At 38.1% G+C, this 23,083-nt stretch overlaps 1 protein-coding gene across 3 annotated transcripts in view; it reads left to right on the forward strand.

The window, feature by feature from the left end:
- SULF2 (sulfatase 2) overlaps positions 1–23,083 on the forward strand; it is a 162,403-nt gene that overhangs the window by 20,508 nt on the left and 118,812 nt on the right. For 2 of the 3 annotated variants that reach the window (XM_089513881.1, XM_089513882.1), the window contains exon 2: positions 7,229–7,474. In XM_089513881.1, coding sequence (XP_089370007.1) covers positions 7,282–7,474 — 193 coding nt within the window. In that variant the 5' untranslated portion in view covers positions 7,229–7,281. Of the gene's footprint in view, positions 1–6,907; positions 6,926–7,228; positions 7,475–23,083 lie in introns of those variants that run through there. The other variant, XM_089513883.1, reaches the window with a different exon arrangement.

The following is a 23,083-nucleotide window of genomic DNA, read 5'->3' on the forward strand; positions in this document are numbered from 1 at the left end:
AGATGCTGCAGTAGTGCTTTGAAGTGGCCATATTTAATTTCCTATAATATCTCACCTCCTAATGTGAGAAGCATAAATGGCAGCTCGCAGACACTGTTAAAAAAAGAGAAGTGAGGTAAACAAAGCTGGCATCAGACACAGGCCCTGTTGGGATTCATGCAGCTAAGGGCAGCATGACTGTGAAAGAAACATTTACGGTATTCATTGTATGGAATCTGTAAAACCTATTGTGTGATAGGTGTATCTTAGGATTGCCATAAATTGGAAATGACCTGAAGGCAAACAGCAACAACAACAACAACAACAACAACAGGCAAGCATTAGCTACCACTTTAAGGGTGGTCACAAAATCTGGTACACTAGAAATGGGTAGTGGTACAAGGATAGGTTTAACTAAAATCTTTGAGGTGAGACTTAATCTTAGTTGTTTTTAAATAAGGGTTGTGATAAATTTACGCTTTTATTTGATTTTTTTAAAAATTGATGGATTTTAAAAAAAAATATATATTTTAAAATAAACTATCAGTTTTTATTCACCTTTCTTTCCTCACACCTTAAAGAGTGACAGTGTATGTGATCTAATTCCCCAAAGAGCTAACTATTCCCCGTTCAAATAAAGAATTATATTTCCAGAATTCCTGTGTATGTTGTAGAATCCTTATCCTGGAACAAAAACACTTTTATTGCAATGTATCTTTTAGTTCTTCTTCCTTTTGCACTTACACTCATATTGGGCTAGAAAATTATGGGAATTCAATGGCCCTCTATATTCAATGAAAACCCATTTGAAGATGAACCTACAATTTTAGAAACTGAAGCAGAAACTGCACTCAGAACATTTGAGAGAAATAAATCACAAGGAGTAGATGGCGTACCAATAGAGCTGCTTCAAGCTACAGGGACAGAATCTATTCTAGTTCCAACTAAAATCTGTAAACAAATATGAAGAACAAAAGAATGGCCCCACATTTTGGAAATGTTCCATTTACCTTCGTATCCCCAAGAAAAGGGGAGACCAGAGATTGCAGTTACCACAGGATCCTTGCATTAGTTTCTTGTGCAAGCAAAGTGATGCTCAACATTATTTTACCATATATGGAGCAAGAAATGGCAGATGTCCAACGTGGGTTCAGGAAGGGAAGAGGCACTAGGAATCATATTGCAAATGTATATTGGATAATGTAGCACACCAAAGAGTTTCAGCAGAAAATCAGTATGTGCTTCATATATTATAGCAAAGCCTTTGATTGTGTAGATAATGAAAACTACAGATTGCACTTAAAGAAATGGGTGTGCTACAACATTTGACTGTGCCATTACATAACCTGTACTCAGGACAAGAGGCTACCATCAGGACAGAATATGGAGAAATGGAATGGTTTCCAATGGGCAAGGGGGTCAGGCAAGGCTGCATTTATCACCCTATATGTTTAACATGTATGCTGAATGTATCATGTATAAAGTAGGATTAGACTCAGAGGAAGGAACATCAACAATTTAACATATGCAAATGACATCATATTACAAGTAGAAAATATCAAAGACTTGGAACGACTATTGAGGAAAGTTGAAGAAGAAAGTGCAAAGGCAAGTTTACAGTTGAGCATTGAGAAAACAAAAATAATGACCACAAATGATTTTAATAACTTTAAAGCAGATGATGAAGACATTGAAATGATTCAAGATTTTCCATACCTTGGTTCAGTCATTAATCAGAATGGAAAATGTAGTCAACAAATCAGAAAAAAACTGGGAAAGGCAGCTAGGAAGGAAGTAGATAAGGTCTTGAAGTGTCAAAATATATTACTGAATACATGTATTAAAGTTAGAATTGCCCTTGCCATCATATTTCTAATTTCTATGTATGATTGTGAAATCTGGACAGTGAAGAAAGCTGATAGGAAGAAAATAAATTGGAGAAGAGTTCTACAGATACTGTGGACTGCTAAAAAGTCAAATAAATGGGTCCTAGAGCAAATCAGGCTTGAACTCTCCCACTCATGGGAAGACATGACTCATTGAAAAAGACAATAATGCTTGGCAAGGTAGAAGGCAGTAAAAAAGAGGTAGACCACATTCCAGATCCGAGCAGGGCTGTTGATGATAGGCTAACTTGGGAAGTCTCTCATTCATGGGGTCATCACAAGTTGAAGTTGATTTGACAGCAATTAAGAACTCTATGTTGTTGGGGTGGAGCTCCCAACTTTCCTCTGTTCACTCTATAGTGGGCCCTTTGTATCTGCTAGGTGGCAAAATCCGTGGCCCTTATATAAAATAGCAAAATTAAGGGTTTGGGGGGGGGGGGGGTTAAAATATATATTTTCAAGCCATAGATAGCTGAATCCATGGATATGAAGGGCTGAGTGTACCTCATTGCTCATTATATCAGTGGTACTCACAGTGGTAATCTGTGGACTGGTGGTAGTTCATAGGGTATTTCAAGAAAATTAGATAAATATGCTAATAATATGACAGAACTGTACTACTGGTTCTGATACATTTGGAGAAAATGCTACTATATCAGATGGCTTGAGAAGCGTACTATGTAGATTTTCCTCAGTACCTGAGGAAGAACAGTACACTCCCCCCCCCCCCTCCAAATTTTTTAAGGCAAATAGTACCACATGCATCTGAGGAAATAAGCTCATGCTACCAGCTTCTTTCTTTCAGCTAGTCTCAAAGGTGCTGTAAGATCCCTATGCACACTGATTTTCCAGACTGACGCATCTATGATTCTGGTACATGAAGGAGAATTTTAAAAGGGCTTCTTTGCACACTTGGTATTTTTAAAAAAATACAATTACAGTAAATTAAATAGCTAACAATTTCCTACACTTTCATGACATCCAACAGCTGGCTTATTCTGGATAATGCTAGGGCTGGCCTTAATAGCCCCAGCTCTAATCCTCTTTCTGAAATGTGTCATCATCATCCACTATATAATTTTGTAAGCCATTCCACTGTGCTAGAGACAATTGAAAAACTGCAAGGATGTCTCAAATGTTTTTTTCAGCAGCAGACATTTTCATAATGAAACAGATTTCATACATTTTACAATGCACCTAATGTGGGGTCTGCATTGACCTGAAAACCTATCTCATAATATATGGTATACCACTTAACCTATATCCTGTTTTTATGCAGCATACAAATATTGCAGATGAATATATTTGTGATAATGCCATGCTATTCTTCCATTTTTAGACATAAATGAGGAGTAATTGATTTGCTCTTCCGCTCTGCTCTGTTTCTCAGTTACACACACAACATTCTGCATCTCTTGAGTTGCACATTAATACAGTATTGGGACACAGATACTCCTGCATAACTTTTAAAACTGAGGATGGGTTATTGGCATGGATTGAATCCAATCACAAACAGCTTTCCCTGTCTGCATTCTTTTGGTTCCTCTGTGACCTCTGCCATTAATTTGCACTGATTATGTTTGTGTCTGACCTAATCTCTCTCATGTTGACAGCATTTGGGATACAAAAGGAAATAGGAAATAAGTAGTTTTACATGGATTTCTTGCCAGTTGTGAAACAATGTCCCTCTGATTCTTTCCATCAGCTTTCTCTTGTATATAAACTGGTGCTGAGAGTGAAAAGGACCTCTGTCTGTGTGTGTGTGTGTGTGTGTGTGTGTGTGTGTGTGTGTTTGAATATGGATTCTTAGATACATGGGCACTTATTCATGTATTCATGTTGGACAGTATTAATGAAAGTTCTTAACTACAGTTCACCAATCCATTTGAATTTAGTGTTGTGGCTATGAGGAAGGAGGGCCATGTTTCCAGATTTGCTCTAATATATTTGGAAGTGGTAAAATGGAATGTTTCCTGTTCTATTAAGGATGCTGTGGTTTGTACCCATGCATCCTGAAAGACTTGGTAATTTGCTTTCTATTTTAAGCCCGTCATTTCTCCTTGACCTCACATGGTAGGGTAAAGGCATAAAATTCATGAGTTTAGGGACCAGATTCTCCAGCCAGAATCTAAGTGCTGCATACATAACGTTTGAAGTTTTGCCTTATTAAACAAATTCTAGTACAGTAGATTAATTTTATCATTTTAGTCGAATTGGATTATTTGGTTGCATCAATCTACATATGATTAAAAACAACAATTTAAAAGCAGCAAGCTTTCCTCCACTCTCCACCCCGCTGGTGCTGGTTGCAGATAGAGATGTCTCTCCCAGAGTAATGGTGAAGTCTGGATATCTTTAAAAAGAGGCTGGACAGCTACATGCTGCGGATGCTTTAGCTCTGTGGTACTCAAACCTTTTTACCCTCCCTCCCAACTTTTTCTATCTCCATGTGGGCATTGTACCACCCCTTGACATAGTATATCAATTAAAATATTTTGTTTATTTAGTGTGCCCATTTTCATTCACAGATTCACATGTATATTCATATCTTAACATCTTATAAGAGAACAACATAGTTCAAATTAGAATAGTTTTATTTCAATAAATTCAATATTTAACTCAACACATCTGTAAATTTTACACATAAAAGGGTTTGGGAGGAGGAGGAGGAGGAGATTAGAACCTCCAAGTCTCATGCCGCCCCCCCCCCCCCCCCCATGAGCAACTTTCGCTGCCTATCCACTGCTTTGGCTGGTGGTCCTGCATTGAGCAGGGGATTGGACTTGATTGCCCATGAGGCCCCTTCAAATTCTACAATTCTGTGATTCTGTGTAGCGTGAATAAAGAGTAACTAGTCAGGAGAGAAGGAAGGGTGGAAGGAAGGAAGCTGCTTTTCTGTTGAGTCAGATCAATGTACTGTCTTCACTGGCAGTGGCTCTCTGGTGCCCAGTTACAGATTCTAGGGAGGTTCAGTCTGAGACCTTGTGTTTCCAACATGTGTGTGTGCACTCTTTTGCTCTCTTTACCACTGCATCATGAGTGCTTCCTGAAAGAATGTCTGGTCAGGGTAAAAACAGAAATAATAATGAATTGTTGTACAAATATGCGTGGTACAGAATGTGTAGACCCTTGATTCCTAAGAAGAGGAGAATGCTATGAGGTACATAATCAAAAGAAACTGCAGAACAACTTCAGTAATTAAAAGGGGGAGCAGAGTTGAGAGAAAGAAGAGCACACATGATGGGTTGTAAAAGAAATGATAGAGTGGGGAGAGGGGTTAAAATGACAACTTGTGGATTAAATTGAAAACATTAAGATGTAATTGTGGTTATAATGCTTTTTATACAGTTAACCTGGTAATGCAGCCTTTTTGAATTAGTAAAAGGTAAAAATGGTCTTCAGAATTATTGAATCCATGCACCCCTGCAGGCTGTACTCTTTATTATTACTATTATTATTATTATTTGTCATACTAACATCATTAATGTCTGGACTAGGCAGAGTTTGTCAGATTAAAAGATGACAGTCCTAGCTTTATCATGGGGAATAGTAGCTGTAGTCTTTGGATATATATCACTGGGAATGTGGCTTGATGTAGTTAATAGAGCTATTTGCCAGCTAGTGGGTTTTTTAAAATTATGTTTTAAGCATGGGATCTTTGCAATTTGCCTTTTGCAAAACACACCCTTACCCTCTTATGTCAAATGTTGTTGACATAACACGGAACATCCACCCTCAGAGCCAGGAAGTTCGAAACTAAATTTGTAACACTATTCTAAATTCATCCTGTGTTTTTTCAGGACACATGGAAACAAACTGTGATATAACCTGTCGTTGTGGTATAAGTAGACACACTATTTCTTGAGCTCTAAGAAATGTGTAGCTTGCTCTATTATAGTAGATATTGATGTGAAGCTCTTTTTGAGATTAAATTGGATACATTACATCTTTGCCTAAATTGTGTTTATAGTCAGAATATAATAATAGTAAATAATTAGCTAATAAGATAGTCAAGGGGTTTTTGGAACAGAGTTGTTTCATAGAAAGAATTACAAAATGTATTTGTTTATTAGAAATGTGTTTGTTTCATAGAAATGACCAACCAAATGTAGAGGTCTGTATTTTTGTCTTTACATATGATTTTAAGAATAATTTATATTCTTTCTGAGCTTACAATCTCTGTTTTGATTATGGGGTTTTCCCCTGAAGGTGGCTAATGAACTCCGTAGCAGTTATATTTGCCATGTGTTACATAGCAACGCCGCCTATATTGGGAGAAAGGTGGGATATAAGAAAATAAATAATAATAATAATTACATAGTTGCTGTGATTACTTCATTTGGGCCCCCAAGGCTGTTGTGTGTATGTTGTCCTCTGGAGTGGCCTTTCTCTTGCAATAATAAATGTAATTTTTTTCACCCTAGCAGCCTTTGTCTTTTAAATAGATCACAGCATCCTTTTCTTTGTATTATGAAAACATTTTTAAAATCCCATTTTTTTCAAAATCAGAAGTAGATGTTTGATTATTTTCTTTTCTTTGGTCATTTTATTTTTGTTGCTAATTGACATCAAGTCAACTTTGATTTACGGTGATCCCATGAAAGAGAGACTTCCAAGCTACACTGTTGGCAGCAGCCCTACTGAGATCCCATAAGGTCAGGCTGTGACTTCCTTGACTGGGTTTATCTACCTGTAATACAGTCTTTCTCTTTTCCTACTGACTTCCACGTGATCAAGCATTATTATCTTTTCTAATGAGTAATGTCTTCTCATGATATGTCCAAAGTACAGTAGTCTCAGTTTAGTAATTTTGGCTTCTAGAGAGAGTTCAGGTTTGATTTGCGCTTGGGCTCATTTATTTGTCCTTTTGGCAGTCCATTACATCCATAGAACATTTTCTTTCCTCCCCCCTCCCCATTTTTGGCAATGCTAGCCTCTGTGAGATCCATGGAGCAGAAGATGGGACTGTGGATCCACTTGGGTTGCTTACTGATGCAGAAATGGGAAATTAATGTCTGCAAACTAGTGGACACAAAGAAAATTAAAGTCTGTAATGACTGGTGAGCATCTCCTGTATTTTTACCAACATGTGTCTTTCCCATCAGTTGATATCTATGAAACACATTAATTGCCCCTAAACTGTTTACTGTATTTCTAGTATGCACATATGGTTTTGAAGCTGTGTGGGTTATGTACAGGATCATTCTGTCGACATAGTATGGTATTAATCCTCAGAAGATACATTGGTTTTTTATTCTTCTGTATTAAAACAATGGTTTATACAATGTGTTCAGGTTTTTATTGCATGCATATCTATTTGCTGACTTACTTTCTTCTTTTTTTCCTTTTTTGCCTCCTCTTAGAGCTCCCTTTGAAGAAAAAATAGAAGACATTTCCTCACCTTTGTTTGAACAGCATGCAAAATCAGCACAATATGGCACAGCGTAGCATTGCCATTGGATTATTCATAATAACTCTCTTATCCTTGCTGGCTGACAGTTCAGCTTTCCTGTTAAATCAGCGTCTGAAGGGAAGATTTCAAAGGGACCGCCGAAACATCCGTCCAAACATCATTCTTGTACTTACTGATGATCAGGATGTAGAACTTGGTAAGAACTGAAGAGGTTTGCATGATAGATAAATGGGTTATACTTTTTTGCTGATCGAGTGTAGCACCCACCTCCTCATCTTATTTCTGCAGTACCAGATTCCCATGGACTGCCATTTTTCTGTCCCACCCTCAGGTGAATTTTATCTCTAGGAAACTACCAGGAGCAGCAATTCTTTCTTTAAATGATCATAGGCCACACCCTTACCCCATGCAATTTATAATTGTTTTTTAAAAAATTTAAAAACCAGAAATAGACTGTCTACTTTCATGTCCGGTTTATTTTTCTTTTTGTAGAATTTTGAGCAGTCTTTAAAGCTCCCAGAGAACCCCAAGGCAGAAAGTTGGCTCCTAGACCTGCCAGAGTTGCTTAATTTGGTGCAGAATCTTTCCTGAGAATCAGACGTCCAGTGTATGGTGCCCTTGGCCTGAATTCCAAAGACCCTTGGAAGTGTTCACCCCTCTGTGTCCCTCGCCCAGCAGCTTTGTAGGTGGGGAAGAAGAAGTTGCAGGAAGAAAAAGAGAAGTGCAGATGATTTCAGAAAGAGAAAGTGAAACAAAAAGGGGCATCATTGCCAGGTTTTGACTCTGTCTTTGCCCACCACTGGTTATGGGACCATCCGCTGTTTCCCATAAGGGATGGTGGCTTTTAACAGGAAAAAGGGTTCTCTGCCAACAGCTTTAGAGCTTAAATGTGTGAGATGTGAGATGTGAGAACCTGTCTGAATATGGGAAGTTCCCAGTAACTGGGAGACCATGGGTATGGAAATAGTAATATGTATGTAGGATTTATTTAGTCATGGCTAACATATAACTGGGCCCAGAGAGGTCAGAAACCATGGTAGTGTTACTACATTTCTCTCTTCCATTCATTCATATATTCAGTTATTGAATATGATTGTTTCCTTTTGCTCAGACTAGGGGGAAGAATTTCTGTGCTATTCTTTCTATGTTTACTGTGCATATCCAGTTCTTCAAACAAGATATTGAACCCCAAAACAGGGAAGGGATACCAAATGGTAAAGGGACTGGAACAACTTCCTCTTGAGGAAGCATTGCAGTGGGGCCTAGGTATCTGCTAGAGCTTAGTTCCAGGATCTCCTGTGGATAACAAGATCCGTGGATGCTCAAGTCCCATTAAATACAATGGCATAGTAAAATAGTGTCCCTTATATAAAAGAGCAAAATCAAGATTTCTTTGTTTTTTATTTATATATTTTAAAAAATATTTTCAAGATGTTGATGATTGAATCAATGGATAAAAATCCCTTGATGCAGAGGGATGACTGTATAGTATTTAGATCTATTTCTCTGGGGGAAAGTGGATAGATATGGAGAGACATGATAGAAGCTTATAAGAGTATGCATGGTATGCAGGGGAAACTGGTCAGGAAAATATTGTTTTCCACGTGGCATACTGGAACCTATGGTTAAGTCACTCATGATAAATTCAAGACAAGGTAGCACTTTCCACAATATTTATTTAAATTGTGAAATTCATGCTACTGTTGGAGCTATAATTCCTATGAGTTTATCATTATCTGTTCTCCAACTCTTAGCAGTACACTGTGGGTGCATGGAATTACTACAGTACTCATTTCCAGCCAGAATCATTTCACTGTTTGAGGATTATGGTTATTGAGCTCAGATTCATGTGGCAAGTACTAAGGACTCATTCCCCCTACACAGTTATAGCACTGATATTTAGTTTAACTGCCGTTGTTCCACTCCTTGGAAACCTGGGATTTACAGCACAGGGAGAGAACTAGTGCCTCTCCAACCTCAGGGTTCTATAGGATAGATCCATGGCAGTTAAAATGGCATATAGGTCAATAGGAGAACTAGCTACTACAGTAAAAACTGCATATGTCATAAAGATTTGCACTTTAAGTTGGGCAGTGTGAACTTGAGAGTGAGAATTGATTTTTTAGGAGTATGCATCTATTTAAACCTGTAAGCCACTGGAAAAGTATGATGTCCAACTATATATACTTGTAGTTCAAAACTACATTTCATGAATGTAATGAAGTAGAATGAAGTCAAAAGCATATGCCAAAATAAATTTGTGAACAGTCCTAGGTTCTGCAAAATTCTATATTACTTTTTCTGCAATAAGCTGACCTGGCTGCTTTCATATAAAAATATTTTGGAACAGATAATTTGAAGATTGGCTGTTTTACATCTTTTGATAGCTGAAAATTTTAGAAGATGTAATTGTTGTCTGTTTCATGTTGTTATCCCATCATGTCTGTAAGAAACACATACGGTATGTGGTTGGCTGCAGTGTGTTCTTATTTGTCTTAAAGAGCATTAAAATAAAACTTCCCAGAGCATTGTACTCCCTGAGTAACACATGACTCATAATATGTAGCAATTTTTGGTAATGAGGGGGCTAATGTCTGTGAGTTTAACATCAATGAACAAATGGTACAAATTTCAGCATAATGAGAAGTGTTTACTCATTCCCATTAATGAGACTGTTATTATCGTTTTTCTGAGCAGTATTTATCTTGGGCTGTGCATGTCCTGAGTTGGTTGTTATTAAAGTGGAGGGATATAGGCTTAGTTTTTGCCATAGCTGCAGCAAGGATTGGTAGTTTTGGTTGTGGGAAGGAGTATGAGATTCCAGACAATAACAGAAATGGATACAAATGTGTTTTGCTGCTTGTTATTCACTACTACCAAGCAACAAAAGGGCCTGCTCGTGAAATTTAAGAAACAGAAGATTGCATATTTTAGTTAAATTTTCAAGTTGAAACTCATGTGTTTGACCAAGCAACAGATTGCTATACAAGAAAAATCAAAAGTTGTAATATTTATCTATTGTAGGGCAGTTGTTATTAGTTAAGATGTGTTGTATTGTGTTTGATGCTACTTTTTTAATCAATATATTTGCATTCATAAAATGTTATTTAGACTGGCTTTCTACTTTTTCTACTGCAAAATCAGAGTTCAGTCTTAGTTCAAATGAAGCAATCTTGGGCATGGTTTTTACTTCACTAATTCTGGAGAGAATGTTCTACATCTCAGAGCTAGACAGACCTGTTTCAATAATGCATATTCCAAAAAGCAATGCACATTATCTCACAGTCCCCTGTGACTAAAATCCAGTAGGTGGTCCTTAAAAATTTATCATGATCTGTTTTGTGCCAGCCTGCTTGTCTCTGATGCAATTGTCAAAGTCCTTTGGGCAGTGTACTTCCTTTCCCTGACTAGCTGTTGTCTCTTGCCAATTTCAAGCACAATGGCTCTCATGTCCACACAAATTAAGATCTGGCCAGAGAAAATGCATTTCTTGAAGCCATGAGGTTATATACAGCAGTCCACTAGAAGATCCAGTAGACCACATATTAGTCTAAAATACAGAATTTCCTTAAATTGGCTTTAGGCTGATGTGTCCAAATTTATTTGTCAAAATGGACAGAAGGAGCTAAAACATTATGATAGTTGCAAGATGCCCATTGCAGTTTGGATCTCTGTCAAGTGGAAGTAAAATAAACAATTTTGCAAAAGGCATGTTCATGTTTGCTTCTGTACTGGGACTAATGAGATATTACTGGAAGTCATTGGTCAAAAGCTCATTTGGTGGGGAAAATGGGACACCAATCAATCAAATCAATCAGTCAGTCAGTCAGTCAGTCAGTTAGTCAAATAAATATATGCTGATGTTGCTTTCTGCACCTCATAATCTACTCTGAGTTATACAAACTTAAGAGTTTGTATAACTGTATAAGAGTTTGTATAACACACCAGTTATACAAACTGGTATATCCATGACAGTTGTGATACTTTGAAATCAAAGTGTACAGTTGGTCAAAATTCTGTCTTAACCACTGTGCTAAACTTTGTATAATTAGTAATACTGTACAACTTTAATCTCTTCTAAATCTGCCTTCCTATAATGTAAACGGCTGTTTTTTATCTACATTTTAATTTAAAGAAGACAATGGGCATCGGTCTTCTTTTGCAGAACTTTTAAATAGTGAAAGATTGATATCCAGTTCCTTACTCTGAGAATATCCGATTGCTTTTCATCTTAACTCCTGGTGCAGGCTTTAAAGCTTGGTTAGCCTCTAGTTTGCTGCATCCTTGTTAAAATGGAGTTGCTAAATGAAGCCAGTTTCTCTAGCTACAACCTGTTCTCCTGTTGTTATTGCTTCCTCTGAGTAAAAGCAGACATTAAATTGAAGAGGTGTGAACAGTCTCCTGATGTTTGTTTAATGAAAAGCTGCCATTTGAAGAATAGCAGTGGGATAGGCTGCTTCTCCACCCCCCCCCCCCCTCATTAGTCTTCAAAAAATTATCTTTCCCAGGTTGTATGGAAACAGGTGGGAGGACTTTAAGGGAGATTTTGAGCAGGCTAGTAGGGACAGAAAGGGGTTAATTTGCTCCATATTGTGCCTGACATTTTTTGTTCCCAATCACTACCTTGGGAGCAGTTTTCCAGAGACGACAAAAATAATCATAGTGGTGATAAGACTTTGGTTGCATCTACATGGAATGGAATTTGACATCACTTTAACTGTCATGAGTCAATGCTATGCAATTCTGGGATTTATAGTTTTGTGAGATACTTAGCCTTGTCTGTTAGCGAGCTCTGGTGCCACAACAACCTACAAATTGCAGGATTCTGCAAGATGGAGCCATGACACATAAACGTGGTATAGACATAATGATCAAATTATGTATTAATAATCAAATTATATCTATTGTATATATTCTTATTTGTTCTCTTTCTATAATTTATTAACATCAGCTACTCACTTGGATTAGTTAGAAGTTCATCTTCAACATTCAGTTGTTGAAAATAGATTAAATAATATTTTGACATTGTAGTCTGTCTGAAGGATTGTGCCATAGACCAGCGTTCCTGAACCTAGTAAACTTGAGTTGGACTACAACTAATATCATCTCCACACAGTATGGCCATCTGGTGATTATCAGGGCTACAACCACCATATTCTCCATACACTTCTTTAGCTTTTGGTTTCCCCGATTTGGCAACCTTAGATAGATTTGACTTCATTTCTTAGGTTCCTTAATTGGCCATGCTTTCTGGGATTGATGGTCATTGCAGTCAAAATTATCCAAAAGACATCAGCCTGGGAAAGGCTGCTGTAGATATTTTATGGTTAGAAGAGAAATTGGAGCAAGTTGCTCATACGTCTGCTTATTTAACAGCTAAATATGGGGCATGAAAAATTCATGTTCAGTCTTGGAATGAGAAATGGCACTAGCAGATGTTTTAAAAGCAATTAAAGGAAAACCTAGACAACAACATATGCACAGAAAAGACTCAAGTGGAAGGTAACTATTTATGATGGACCTTTTAATTAAAGTTTCTTAGGCTGAACTGACTTTTCTTCCTACACTACCTGCTTCCCAGATTTCATTCTTTTGCAGTACTTGAAACTAATTTCAGCTTTCAATAGCTGGAAATTGAAACTAGTATTAATAGTGTCATTTCTGAGGATAAAATGCTAGCAAGTGAAAAATTCAGCACTGCTTTTACAAAGAGTTAATAAATTATTATTTTAACTTTTTTTAAGTTGCATAATTCCATTCAGTTTAAAATGCACAAATGTATTTTCCCTTTTTGCTTCAGATGTTTGCTAATATTACACATTGGCTTCTTTTTTTCTGATAGTAAAACGTAACTTTTATGAGTATAGTATGAAAAAATATAACACTATTGTGTTATCTTTTTTATTTGTTGTTATTGGCTGTGTGTATTTTCATAGTCATTTCTGTAGATCTCATATAATGTATGATCCTTTACAGTCTTTTCCTTCTTGTACAGTCTAATATACCTCTGTTAACATTTTGCGGTGGGGAGAGACAAAGAAAATCGAATTTGCCCAACACCATCAGATGAGTCTTTGAATGAACTCAAATTGAACATCAATCTCTCAGACCACAATCTAGGAAGTTCTTTCCATTGGATCATGTGGAATAAGAAGCTTGACAAACTCCCTATATGTTAGTCCAGAAAATAGTCATTGTGTGCTGAATTATTATACAGTTTTATTGGTACTGTTGTAGAGTATATCTTTCATATAGTATATGAAAGTATATGTGTGTTTTAATAAAACTGTTGAAACATAGCTGCTGAAGATATGAATGTCTTCTTTGGTTGCACTCTGCTACTACAGACATAGAAAGTGATGTTTTACAACAAAACCAAACTAGATTCTTATAATTAGGAGTGAAGAATATATGAGAACCTGATAAAATCTAAAGAAATCGAAGTAAGGCATAAGAAGATTTTACTGTAAGACAGATGCTTCAGTGCCTTATGTAGCTCTTACCTTTCCTAGGACTTTAACAATATTTATTATTATTATTAACCTTTATTTATAAAGCGCTGTAACTTTACACAGCACTGTACATATAATCTTTTTAATCAGATGGTTCCCTGCCCTCAGGCTTACAATCTAAAAGACACGACACAAAAGGAGAAGGGAGTGGTGGTGGGGAAGGGGATGAGAATATGTTATGCAGTTCTGCTCAATGTATGCCCATGTTCTCTTTGTGTAGAATCTGGGTTGCATAATGTGATGCAGAAATTTTATGTCCCAGTAAGCATCAGCATCCAGCAGTTGGGTTAGGTTCCATTTAGGTCTGGACACATTAGCTGGTACACAGAGTTTTCCACTACAGTTCATGGAAGATGTGTTGCACTTTTTTTCAAACTCGACAGCATGAAAAGCTATGGTATCAAAAGACCTATAGGCGGGATACATACCGCCATTTAGTACGTATAGGATACGTACTAGGGTTAGGAAGGGGCGGTGCTTCCGCACCCCCCTAACCCTAGTACGTATCCTATACGTACAAGATGGCGGTGCCCCTTCCACATGGGCGCCGCCATCTTTACGTATCGGACGCTGAGCGTCCGTACGTGTCGCAGCATTTATGACGTAGCGAGTGCGCCCCTGGCGCCTCGCTACGTCACAAACGCGACTGAAAAAGAAGCTCCATTTTGGAGCTTCTTTTTCGGTCCGCGCGGGAGCCGCGCCGTCTGACGGCTCCGGCTCCCCCACGAATCTACCGGCGGCGGCGGCAGACCGCCGCAAAGCGGCGGTTTGTACCCCGCCATAGTCTACCAAGAGACCTAATTGTAAAACTACAGGCTATATGCATCATATACATCAGTGATTTTTTTTTAGGTTTGAATTCTTACAGTGTCTTTATTTCTGGTTTATTTCATTATCTCTGATCTTATGCCATGTCTTTTTAACCAGAAAATGGCAATTAAAAGGTGTTTTAGCCATGGTAATGAAAGCTACCTTCTGAATAAGAAGCTGACTTCTTTTTTTTTTGCAGAAGCAGCAGACATTTATGGGAACTTAACTGATGACAGACTGGAGGGATTTTTCTACTCCAGAGGCAGATGTTTTGGGTAGATTAGTAAGACTGATTAACACACAAGTGGTGATGTTTACAAAAGGGAGGAATCAATTTTCTGTGTTTCTTTTGCTCTAGCATTTCCTAATTTTATTTTGGGAGGCAATCTGAAATAAGTATTCCAATGTTTTTTTTAATTGGAATACTTGGCATTGTTGTAAAATATTTAAAGCTGGCCTACTTAGGACTGTATTGAAAGGGTATCCTGGATTTTTACCTTCCAATGATCTGTCACTTTGCATTAGCTCTCAAGCTGTGGAAGAAGATTATATCATATGTTTCCATATTAAAGACTGTTGATATATAGGGCCTTGTCTTTACAGTGGTTTTATTAAAGGAGGTTAGTGTCCCCAAGGGGCAACTTAACATGTAGTGTTATTTCCGCACAGATGCTTCTGCCATTTAAAGGGGTTGTTTAAATTGCGTTTTAATAGGAGATTGACAAAACATTGATTCAGTGCAGGTTATTTTAAGGTGAAGAAGGGATCACTTCATGAGTTAATACCTCTTTACAGCAGGAGTAGGCAAAATGTGGCCCTGAGATTCTGTGTGGCCTCTCGAAGCATAGACCAACACTATTTTTGCAGCCATGAGATATTTGAATCGCCTGGAGTGCCTTTTCTTTGGAAAAGTAATACAACGTACAGTGTTTCCTCTCATTCACCTTTTAAATAGGCCACAACCCCCCTGGACCTTTTAACAACAAAATTAGTTATTTTTCAAAACCAGAAGAGACCACCCATTGTTTGTTTGTTTGTTTGTTTGTTTTAACTTTCAGCAATCTGTGCAACCTTTAGTAGGCTCTAGGGCAGAAAATTGCCAATTTCTGCTTTGTTCATTTATTTGTTTGTTTGTTTCTATCCTGCCTGTTCCTCACTTAGGACTCAAAGAAGCTCACAATAAATTGTAAAACACATAGTTAAAAATTCACAAAATAGAAAAGTTAGAGGTTAAAGGTTAAAAAAGTAAAACTGGATTAAAACATTAACACATATTTTAAAACATTGAAACATACACTATTAAACATGCACATGCACTCACACACCAGCACAACAATTAGCAAGATCCAGCACATTGTTTAGGAGAGACAGACCTTAGAGAATCAATCATCAAATGTTTTCTAAACAAAAAAAGTCTTTAAGTAGATAGGGTACCAGTCTAACTTCTCTGAAAGAAGTTAGGAATGGTCAGTGTTTGGCCCTCCAGTTATTATACTGCAATTCTCATTATCCCTCCATTTGCTGTCTTGTGGGGTGATGGGTGTAGCTGTCCAAGAACATCTGAAGGAGAAACAAAAGTCCTACTTTATAAAGTTAAAATTGGTCTATTAGTCTACTGCATTTTTAAAGGGTTCAGGAAGAAGTTATTCAAGTAAGCAAGAGGTAACTGCAATAAAATGCTGGTGGTATATCACTACCACCTTCTAATTGGGGTTGTTTATATATTTTTGTTGTAAAGTTGTAATGTTTTTGAAGTGCTTTGTGAATCTGTGGATGAAAAATCCATGCATAATCCGTGTATTAAAGGGAAAGTGATTAGCATCATGATACGTTTCCTCATTCTGGATAGACAGTTTTTAGCTTCATCTTCCTGCTGTTGATTCATTTCTTCTTTAGCTGTTCTATTTCAATTGGATGTCTTGCAATTTTATAATGAAATGCATTTCATCACTGTCTACAAGAATCTCAGATTCACTGCTGATAGAAGAAAACACTGATACTCAGTGTTTGTCATATGGTTGCAGCAGGGAGCAATTATATTTATCCAACAAAACTTTGTAAAGATAGCAACCGTTGACTCCAGTGTAAAAGCTTAGGCTCATCTTGATAATTTCTAAGAATACAGTATGTAGGTGTCTGTACTTGCACCTGCTTATCCCAGGACAAATCCCAGGATTCTGTAGGATAGAGCCATAGCAGTTAAAGCATTGTCAAACGGCATTACTTCTGCAGTGCAGTATATACCTTAGTCAGTTGAAAGGCAGATCAGGAATAAGAATTCAGGAAGTGAAGAGCAGGGGACATGAAGCAATCATCATGGCTCTGGAAGATGTTTTAAGTTTGCAGAATTGGAGAGATGTCTGAGGGGGTTAAATGTTTTCCTTATGCTCCCTGTTCACCTAGCCCAAAAGGAAATTTCCCTTTTTTAGCGCCCCCCCCCACCAGCATAGGCGGTAGGTTTAGCAAACTCAGTAGCTGGTAAAAGGTTAAAGATACTCATGAAAATGCACAGTGGGTTCAATTTGAAGTGGTCTCCTGCATATTTAGTTGTTGTCTTCTGCCTTCAAGTCAACTCAGACCTATGGTGACTCTTTGCATGTTTAATCCAAACTAAAAAGTAATGTTTAGTTACACAACACACATTTCACATACATATGAGAACTCTTGGAGTCTTTCTGACAGTAGACCCATTTAAGCAAGAGTTGCTACACAGTGATTAGTAGAGGATTCCTTCACAGTTGGAATATTCTGCTTTGTAAGATCCCTTTTATTTCTGCTATTGTTGCTTGATTTGTCTGCTGTGAGGTACAGCAAGTGCTTCACATATATCTTCTGGCTGTATCTTTCTCTCAGGAACTTGATGGGAGCAACCTTTTATCACAGAGTGGCCTAGAGCCACATAGGTGTTTGAGCACTCTTGACCTTTGCTAACTTTGAATGGCTGACAGAGAGATCAAAGAAAATCCTTTTGCCCTGAGCCGGTTAAATCATCTCAAATATGAATTTCTTGTCTTAAAATTAAATTAGTGCAGACTTCGTTCACATTTTTTTGCTCAGGTATGGGGGCTTACGGGCAGACAGGTGCTCGTGTGGCATCCTCTAAACGTGGAAACATTTCTTTAATGTCAGGACTGACCTTGTAGGTAGTGTAAAGAATTCTGGATGGAGAGAAAGACCTGTCCTGCCATAGACCTGCATAATTCATTTTTTGCTTGCTGCAAACATAATACAAGGTACTGCTGGTATGCCAGAAAACAAGGTTTGGAGGAACAGGAGTCAAATGCATACACATGGATTGCCTTTGAATCCTTAAGCCTAAGGCTGGAAAACAAGCACGTAATGAACTGTATAATCACCCCTTCCTCCAAATCTGTTCTTCAGCACTCTCTCTTACACATAAATTGTATCACCTGCTAAAGAAAGAAACCATAATGGAGCATATAAATCTGTAAAATGTCTTAGAAGGGCAAATTAAAACCTGAAGTACAATTGTTCCAGTACAAATTCCCGAATGAACTGAGAATCCCAAGGGGAGATGTAGACACTAGTAAACAGGACAAATTTTTACAAGTTGTTGGTGTTTTATCAGGTAAATGTGTTCATTCATAGTGAATGGGAAACTGAAACAACTGGGACTGCTTTATTTCTTTCTTTCCTGTTAGAATTCTTGACTGTTTCTTTAAGCATTTTCAGTTTATCTTCTGTTGTTTCCTGGCCATTTCCATCCCTTTGTGCTTCATTATTTTTAGATTGTAGTTTTAAATTGCAAAAAAAAAAAAAAAAAAAAAAAAAAAAGCCTGTGGATACATCTGGGGCTACAATAAACTATCATCCCCAGAATCCCATAGCATTGAACGATGGCAGTTAAAGTGGTGTCAAACCAAATTATTTCTGCAGTGTGGATGCAACCTGTATCATCCTGAACACACCTGAATTCTGGATTGTGAAGTTAAACATAGTTGGGCCCAGGAGACCACTAGGGAATGCCAGGCATCTACAAGTAGGGCTGAGACAACAATCCTGCCAGAAACCCTGGAGATCTACTGATAGGTAGTGATGGAGATAATATTGAAAACTACAAAGAAAAGTGGTTGAAAGATGTTTCTCTTCTGATCCTGGACTGAAAAGATTCTTCATAATTTGGGTTTGCACAAAATTCACACATGGTTTATTTCCAAAGGAAACATTTTTGCACAGAAAATACCTGTGTATAAATATTATTTTCTGTGCAGAAAATGCTGTGTAGAAACAACTACATGTAAATTTTGTGCAGAAAAAGCCTTGAATTATGAATAGCCTTTGAAAACTAGACTGTTTTCAAGGACTTTCTTACAGTGGGAAGAAAACGACTAAAATTACTTATTGCTTCCTTCAAGCAAAAATTTGAAAAGAGCTGCATCCTTACTAGCAGTCAGGAGGGCTAGCTAAACCAATTGTCTGTCTCAATATAAAACAGCATCCTGTGTATCCTATAATAAATTCACTGAGCAATCCTGCAGCGTGCAGGATTGAGAAACTCCATGATGGAGATGGGGTCATTCTGCTCACATGAAGCCATTCAGGTCCCAACCCAACCCAACCCCCAATATCCTTGCCTGCTCAGTCTTCCTCTGTTGGACAAGCGAAGTCTGAAGGGGTTTTCCGCATGGACACAAGTAGAAGCCTTTGTGCTGTCAAGAGCTCTTGTGCTGTTGTGGGTTCATGTATGTAAGAGCCCCTACTTTCAGGCCAATGTAAGAAGCATAGGGCCATTAGAAATGGGCTTGCACGTGTTTCCATAACTGCTCCCCAGTTCTGGGCTTCACATGCAAAGGTTGAATTCTTCATGGGGATGGGGATGGTGGATAGTAGTGGGTGTCAATATAAGAGGGAGAGAGAATTTTGTGATCTCCCTGAATGTGCTTGTATGCCTTTAAAACTGTCTATAGAACAAGGCCTTTTTCCCCTATTCCATCTATTTTTGCAGATCAGATACCTTAGCGGGTTAGTAGCAGGCCTGACAATTTTGATGCTAGTTGGAAGAAAAACACAGAAATATTAAGCAACAGAAGAGCAAAAGCCAGACCTCCTATTGAAAGCAGTGAGAAACAAAAACAAGTAATAAAAATAGCAAGATAATGGTGAGAAGGTGGGAATAAGAAAATTGATGGAATTGCTAAATATATATATGTGCCTACATATTACACAATCTCTAGTCTGTAGATGAACAAAATAATTTATAGACATATCTAAAGAATGGAAGGAGATGCACATTAGTTTAATTTACTGTAGATATCTAGGCTAAGCTATTATTGCAATGGGTGATGGTTGTTTAGGCACAGGCCATTTTAAATTCCAGTGCCAGTTAGAGCTTGAAAAAGGTACATTTTTTTAAAGTCCAGCTCTCACATCCCCTAATCTGGGGGATTCAGCAAATAGGACTTTGATGAAAGTATCTCTTCCAAGATCTGCATTTAGTCCATCCTGAAACCCAAGCAAGATAATCAAATTTATTATCCAAGAGCAATAGCTTGCCTTTGGGTTCATGTAAACACAGATAGAAGAGATTGAAGAGCTTTACCAGCATGTTCTCTGCTATATCAGATGACTTTAGCCACTGTCAGAACAAGCTGTTTTCTGCCTGATTTTCAAGGTGAGCCTCAGGCTTGTTTGCCTTTAGTCTGTCCTGCCACATCCTCACACTGCTGTGCTCTCTTATTTTTTTTGAAATAAAAACAAAGGAGGTTTTAATAACAAAAGTGAATGGAATATTAATAATGAAAATTTTAAAATATTATATCACGTCTAGACTGGATAAAATAAATTTTAGGCCAGTATAAAGGATGGAATTAGACGTAGGTTGCTTAAGTTTAATACAATTGTGCAGGCTAAGTTGTTGTATGAACTGTTGCAGTAATATATGGATTGTGTTCTGTGAATTGCAGCAGTTCTTAGATTTTATGTTCCAAGGAACCTCTCTTTAAAGAGGGTTCAGTAAGTAGATTCTGGAAGATTCTGGAATCTAGTATTTTTCTGATTCCTATGTTACAGCCTCTTCCAACCCTTGCTGTTTGGGGTGTTGGGAGTTCTAATCCAGGACATTTAGAAGGTACCATTCTGATATATCCTTCAGTACCTGAGAGAGTGCTTTTTCCTGGCTGGGCATTGAGATCTGCCAAGGGAGTTTATCACACGGGAGAAATTTCTCTTAATTTCGAATGAAAGGAAAGTGGGGCCAGAATGCATTCACATGAATTCACTAGTTCAGTGAATTTACGTGAATTCGAATTACATTTGAACTGACTTCCCATTGCTCGAAATTGCATGTGATAGTCTATCACGCAATAATGTGAAACCCCATGATTGCGTTCGGACTGACTTCCCATTGCCTGAAATTGCATGTGGTAGTCTATCACGCAATAACGTTAAACCCCATTGCATTCGGATTGCCATTGGATTATACTTCCAATTTCCCTTGTCTGATAAACTCCAAGGAATCTCTTCTTTCTACCTGTTGGTCCATATATGAAGATATAAGAGAAAGTATTTTCTGCTGTGCCACTCAGATTGCAAAATGCCAGATGCTGGCCTCATTTTAGAGGTCAGATTGATTGATGTTGGCCTCATTTTGATGTCGAATTAAAATGTGGCTCTTCACACAAGCTTTGGTGATAGTGGCTTGATTCTGATGCGCTATTGTAGTTTTCTGTACATTCTTTTATCTTGTACCATTGTGCACATATGAGCTTTTAGCACAATTTTCAAGTGAAATAGCTTGAAAGTAAGGCAATTTAAAAAAGCATATAGGAGAAGCGGGGGGGGGGGGGTTGGAGAGACTGGCAGGCATTCAGGAACTGCAATAGTGGAGTCCAGGAGTAACGTGCAACCCATACACTGTACTTTCCTTATCTCTTCAGTAGCACAGTGGAATCAGCCTATGAAACATTGGAAGCTGTTTCATACCTACTGAAATTATTTTTCCCCGTCATCTAGCCAGGACGGGGTACAGCATTGGCTTTCCATGGGGTAACCTGCACATGCCATTGGCACATACAATTTTTTAAAAAAAGTTATTTTCTTTTCCTTTAATGTTTTGGCTCCAAAATTGGGGCAGGATTTTGCCATGTTCTCCTCTACCTAGTTTCTTTGGGTCTTGTAGACCCAACGATTCACCCAGAATGTAATCTGGAATGTTAAAAAAACCATATCACTTTGACCTAATGGCAAAATGGCAAAAGGTGGAATATAAATAAAATAAAATTGATAAAATTACTCTCACATTCATAGGTAGCTTTGGGAGGTCATTGAGGACTTTTTACATTTTTTCCAAGTTTGAGTGTGGGCCTCAGAAACACTGTGGCCATACTGAGTGCATTGGCCATACACCTCCCGTGCCAATCTATTCCAATGTTGTTTTCTACTCTGAAAGGCACTGACCTTCATGCTCTCAGTCAGGACTTTTTTCCTGACACTTCCTATTTAATTATTCCTCAAGTGGAAAAAAAATGAGCCCTTTACCTAACATTAGGAAGCATTACAACTGGCAGAATCCTCCTGTTCACATGGCTGGTGGCCATGTGGCCTTGCGAATTCTGGGAAATTCTGGGAAATATAGTCCAGGAGAGCTGGTGGTGCAGTGGTTAAATGCCTATACTGCACCCACTCACTCACAAACAACAAGGTTTAATACCAGCCAGGGGCTCAGAGTTGGCTCAGCCTGGCATCCTTCCAAGATTGCTAAAATGAGTATCCAGCTTGTTGGGTGCAATAAGCTTACATGTTGTAAACCACTTAGGGAGTGCTTAAGTGCACTTATAAGTGATATAGAAATATATTTGCTGTTGCTGCTTGATGTCATGTAATGTTATGCTCGTATATAATCAGAGCCAGCATGGCATAGTGTTTTTAATGTTGGACTACGATGCTTGAGATCAGGGTTTAATTCTCTACTTGGTCATGAAACCCACTGACTGACCTTGTGCAAGTAACATGCTCTCAGCCTCAGAGAATGGCAACGGCAAATCTCCTCTGAACAAATCTTGCAAAGAAAACCCGATGATAGGGTCACCTTAGGGTCACCAAAGGTCAGAAATTACTTGAAGGCACACAACAGCAACAGCAGCAACAACAACATGTAATGCTCACAAGCTCTGATCACATTTCATTCAACCAAGCTTTGGCTGATGTAGGAGATAGGGAGGGACCTGAGGAGAAAGACTAAAAGTTGCTTCAAGTTGCTTTGTTGGAATTTGAATTTCTCCCATTGGATAGAATCATAGAGTTGGAAAAGACCACAAGGAACATCCAATCCCCTGCCATGCAGGAACTCAGAAGTAAAGCATCCCCGACAGATGGCCATCCAACCTCTATTTAAAGACCTCCAAGGAAGGAGACTCCACCACTCTCTGAGGGAGTGTGTTCCACTGTCAAACAGCCCTTACTGTCAGGAAGTTCCTCATAATGTTGAGGTAGAATCCCTTTTCCTGTTAGCTTACATCCATTGT

This window comes from Sceloporus occidentalis, unplaced genomic scaffold (assembly GCF_023333645.1).
Source record: "Sceloporus occidentalis isolate IW3139 unplaced genomic scaffold, rSceOcc1.0.p SCAF_3, whole genome shotgun sequence".
Taxonomy (NCBI): Eukaryota; Metazoa; Chordata; class Lepidosauria; order Squamata; family Phrynosomatidae; genus Sceloporus; species Sceloporus occidentalis.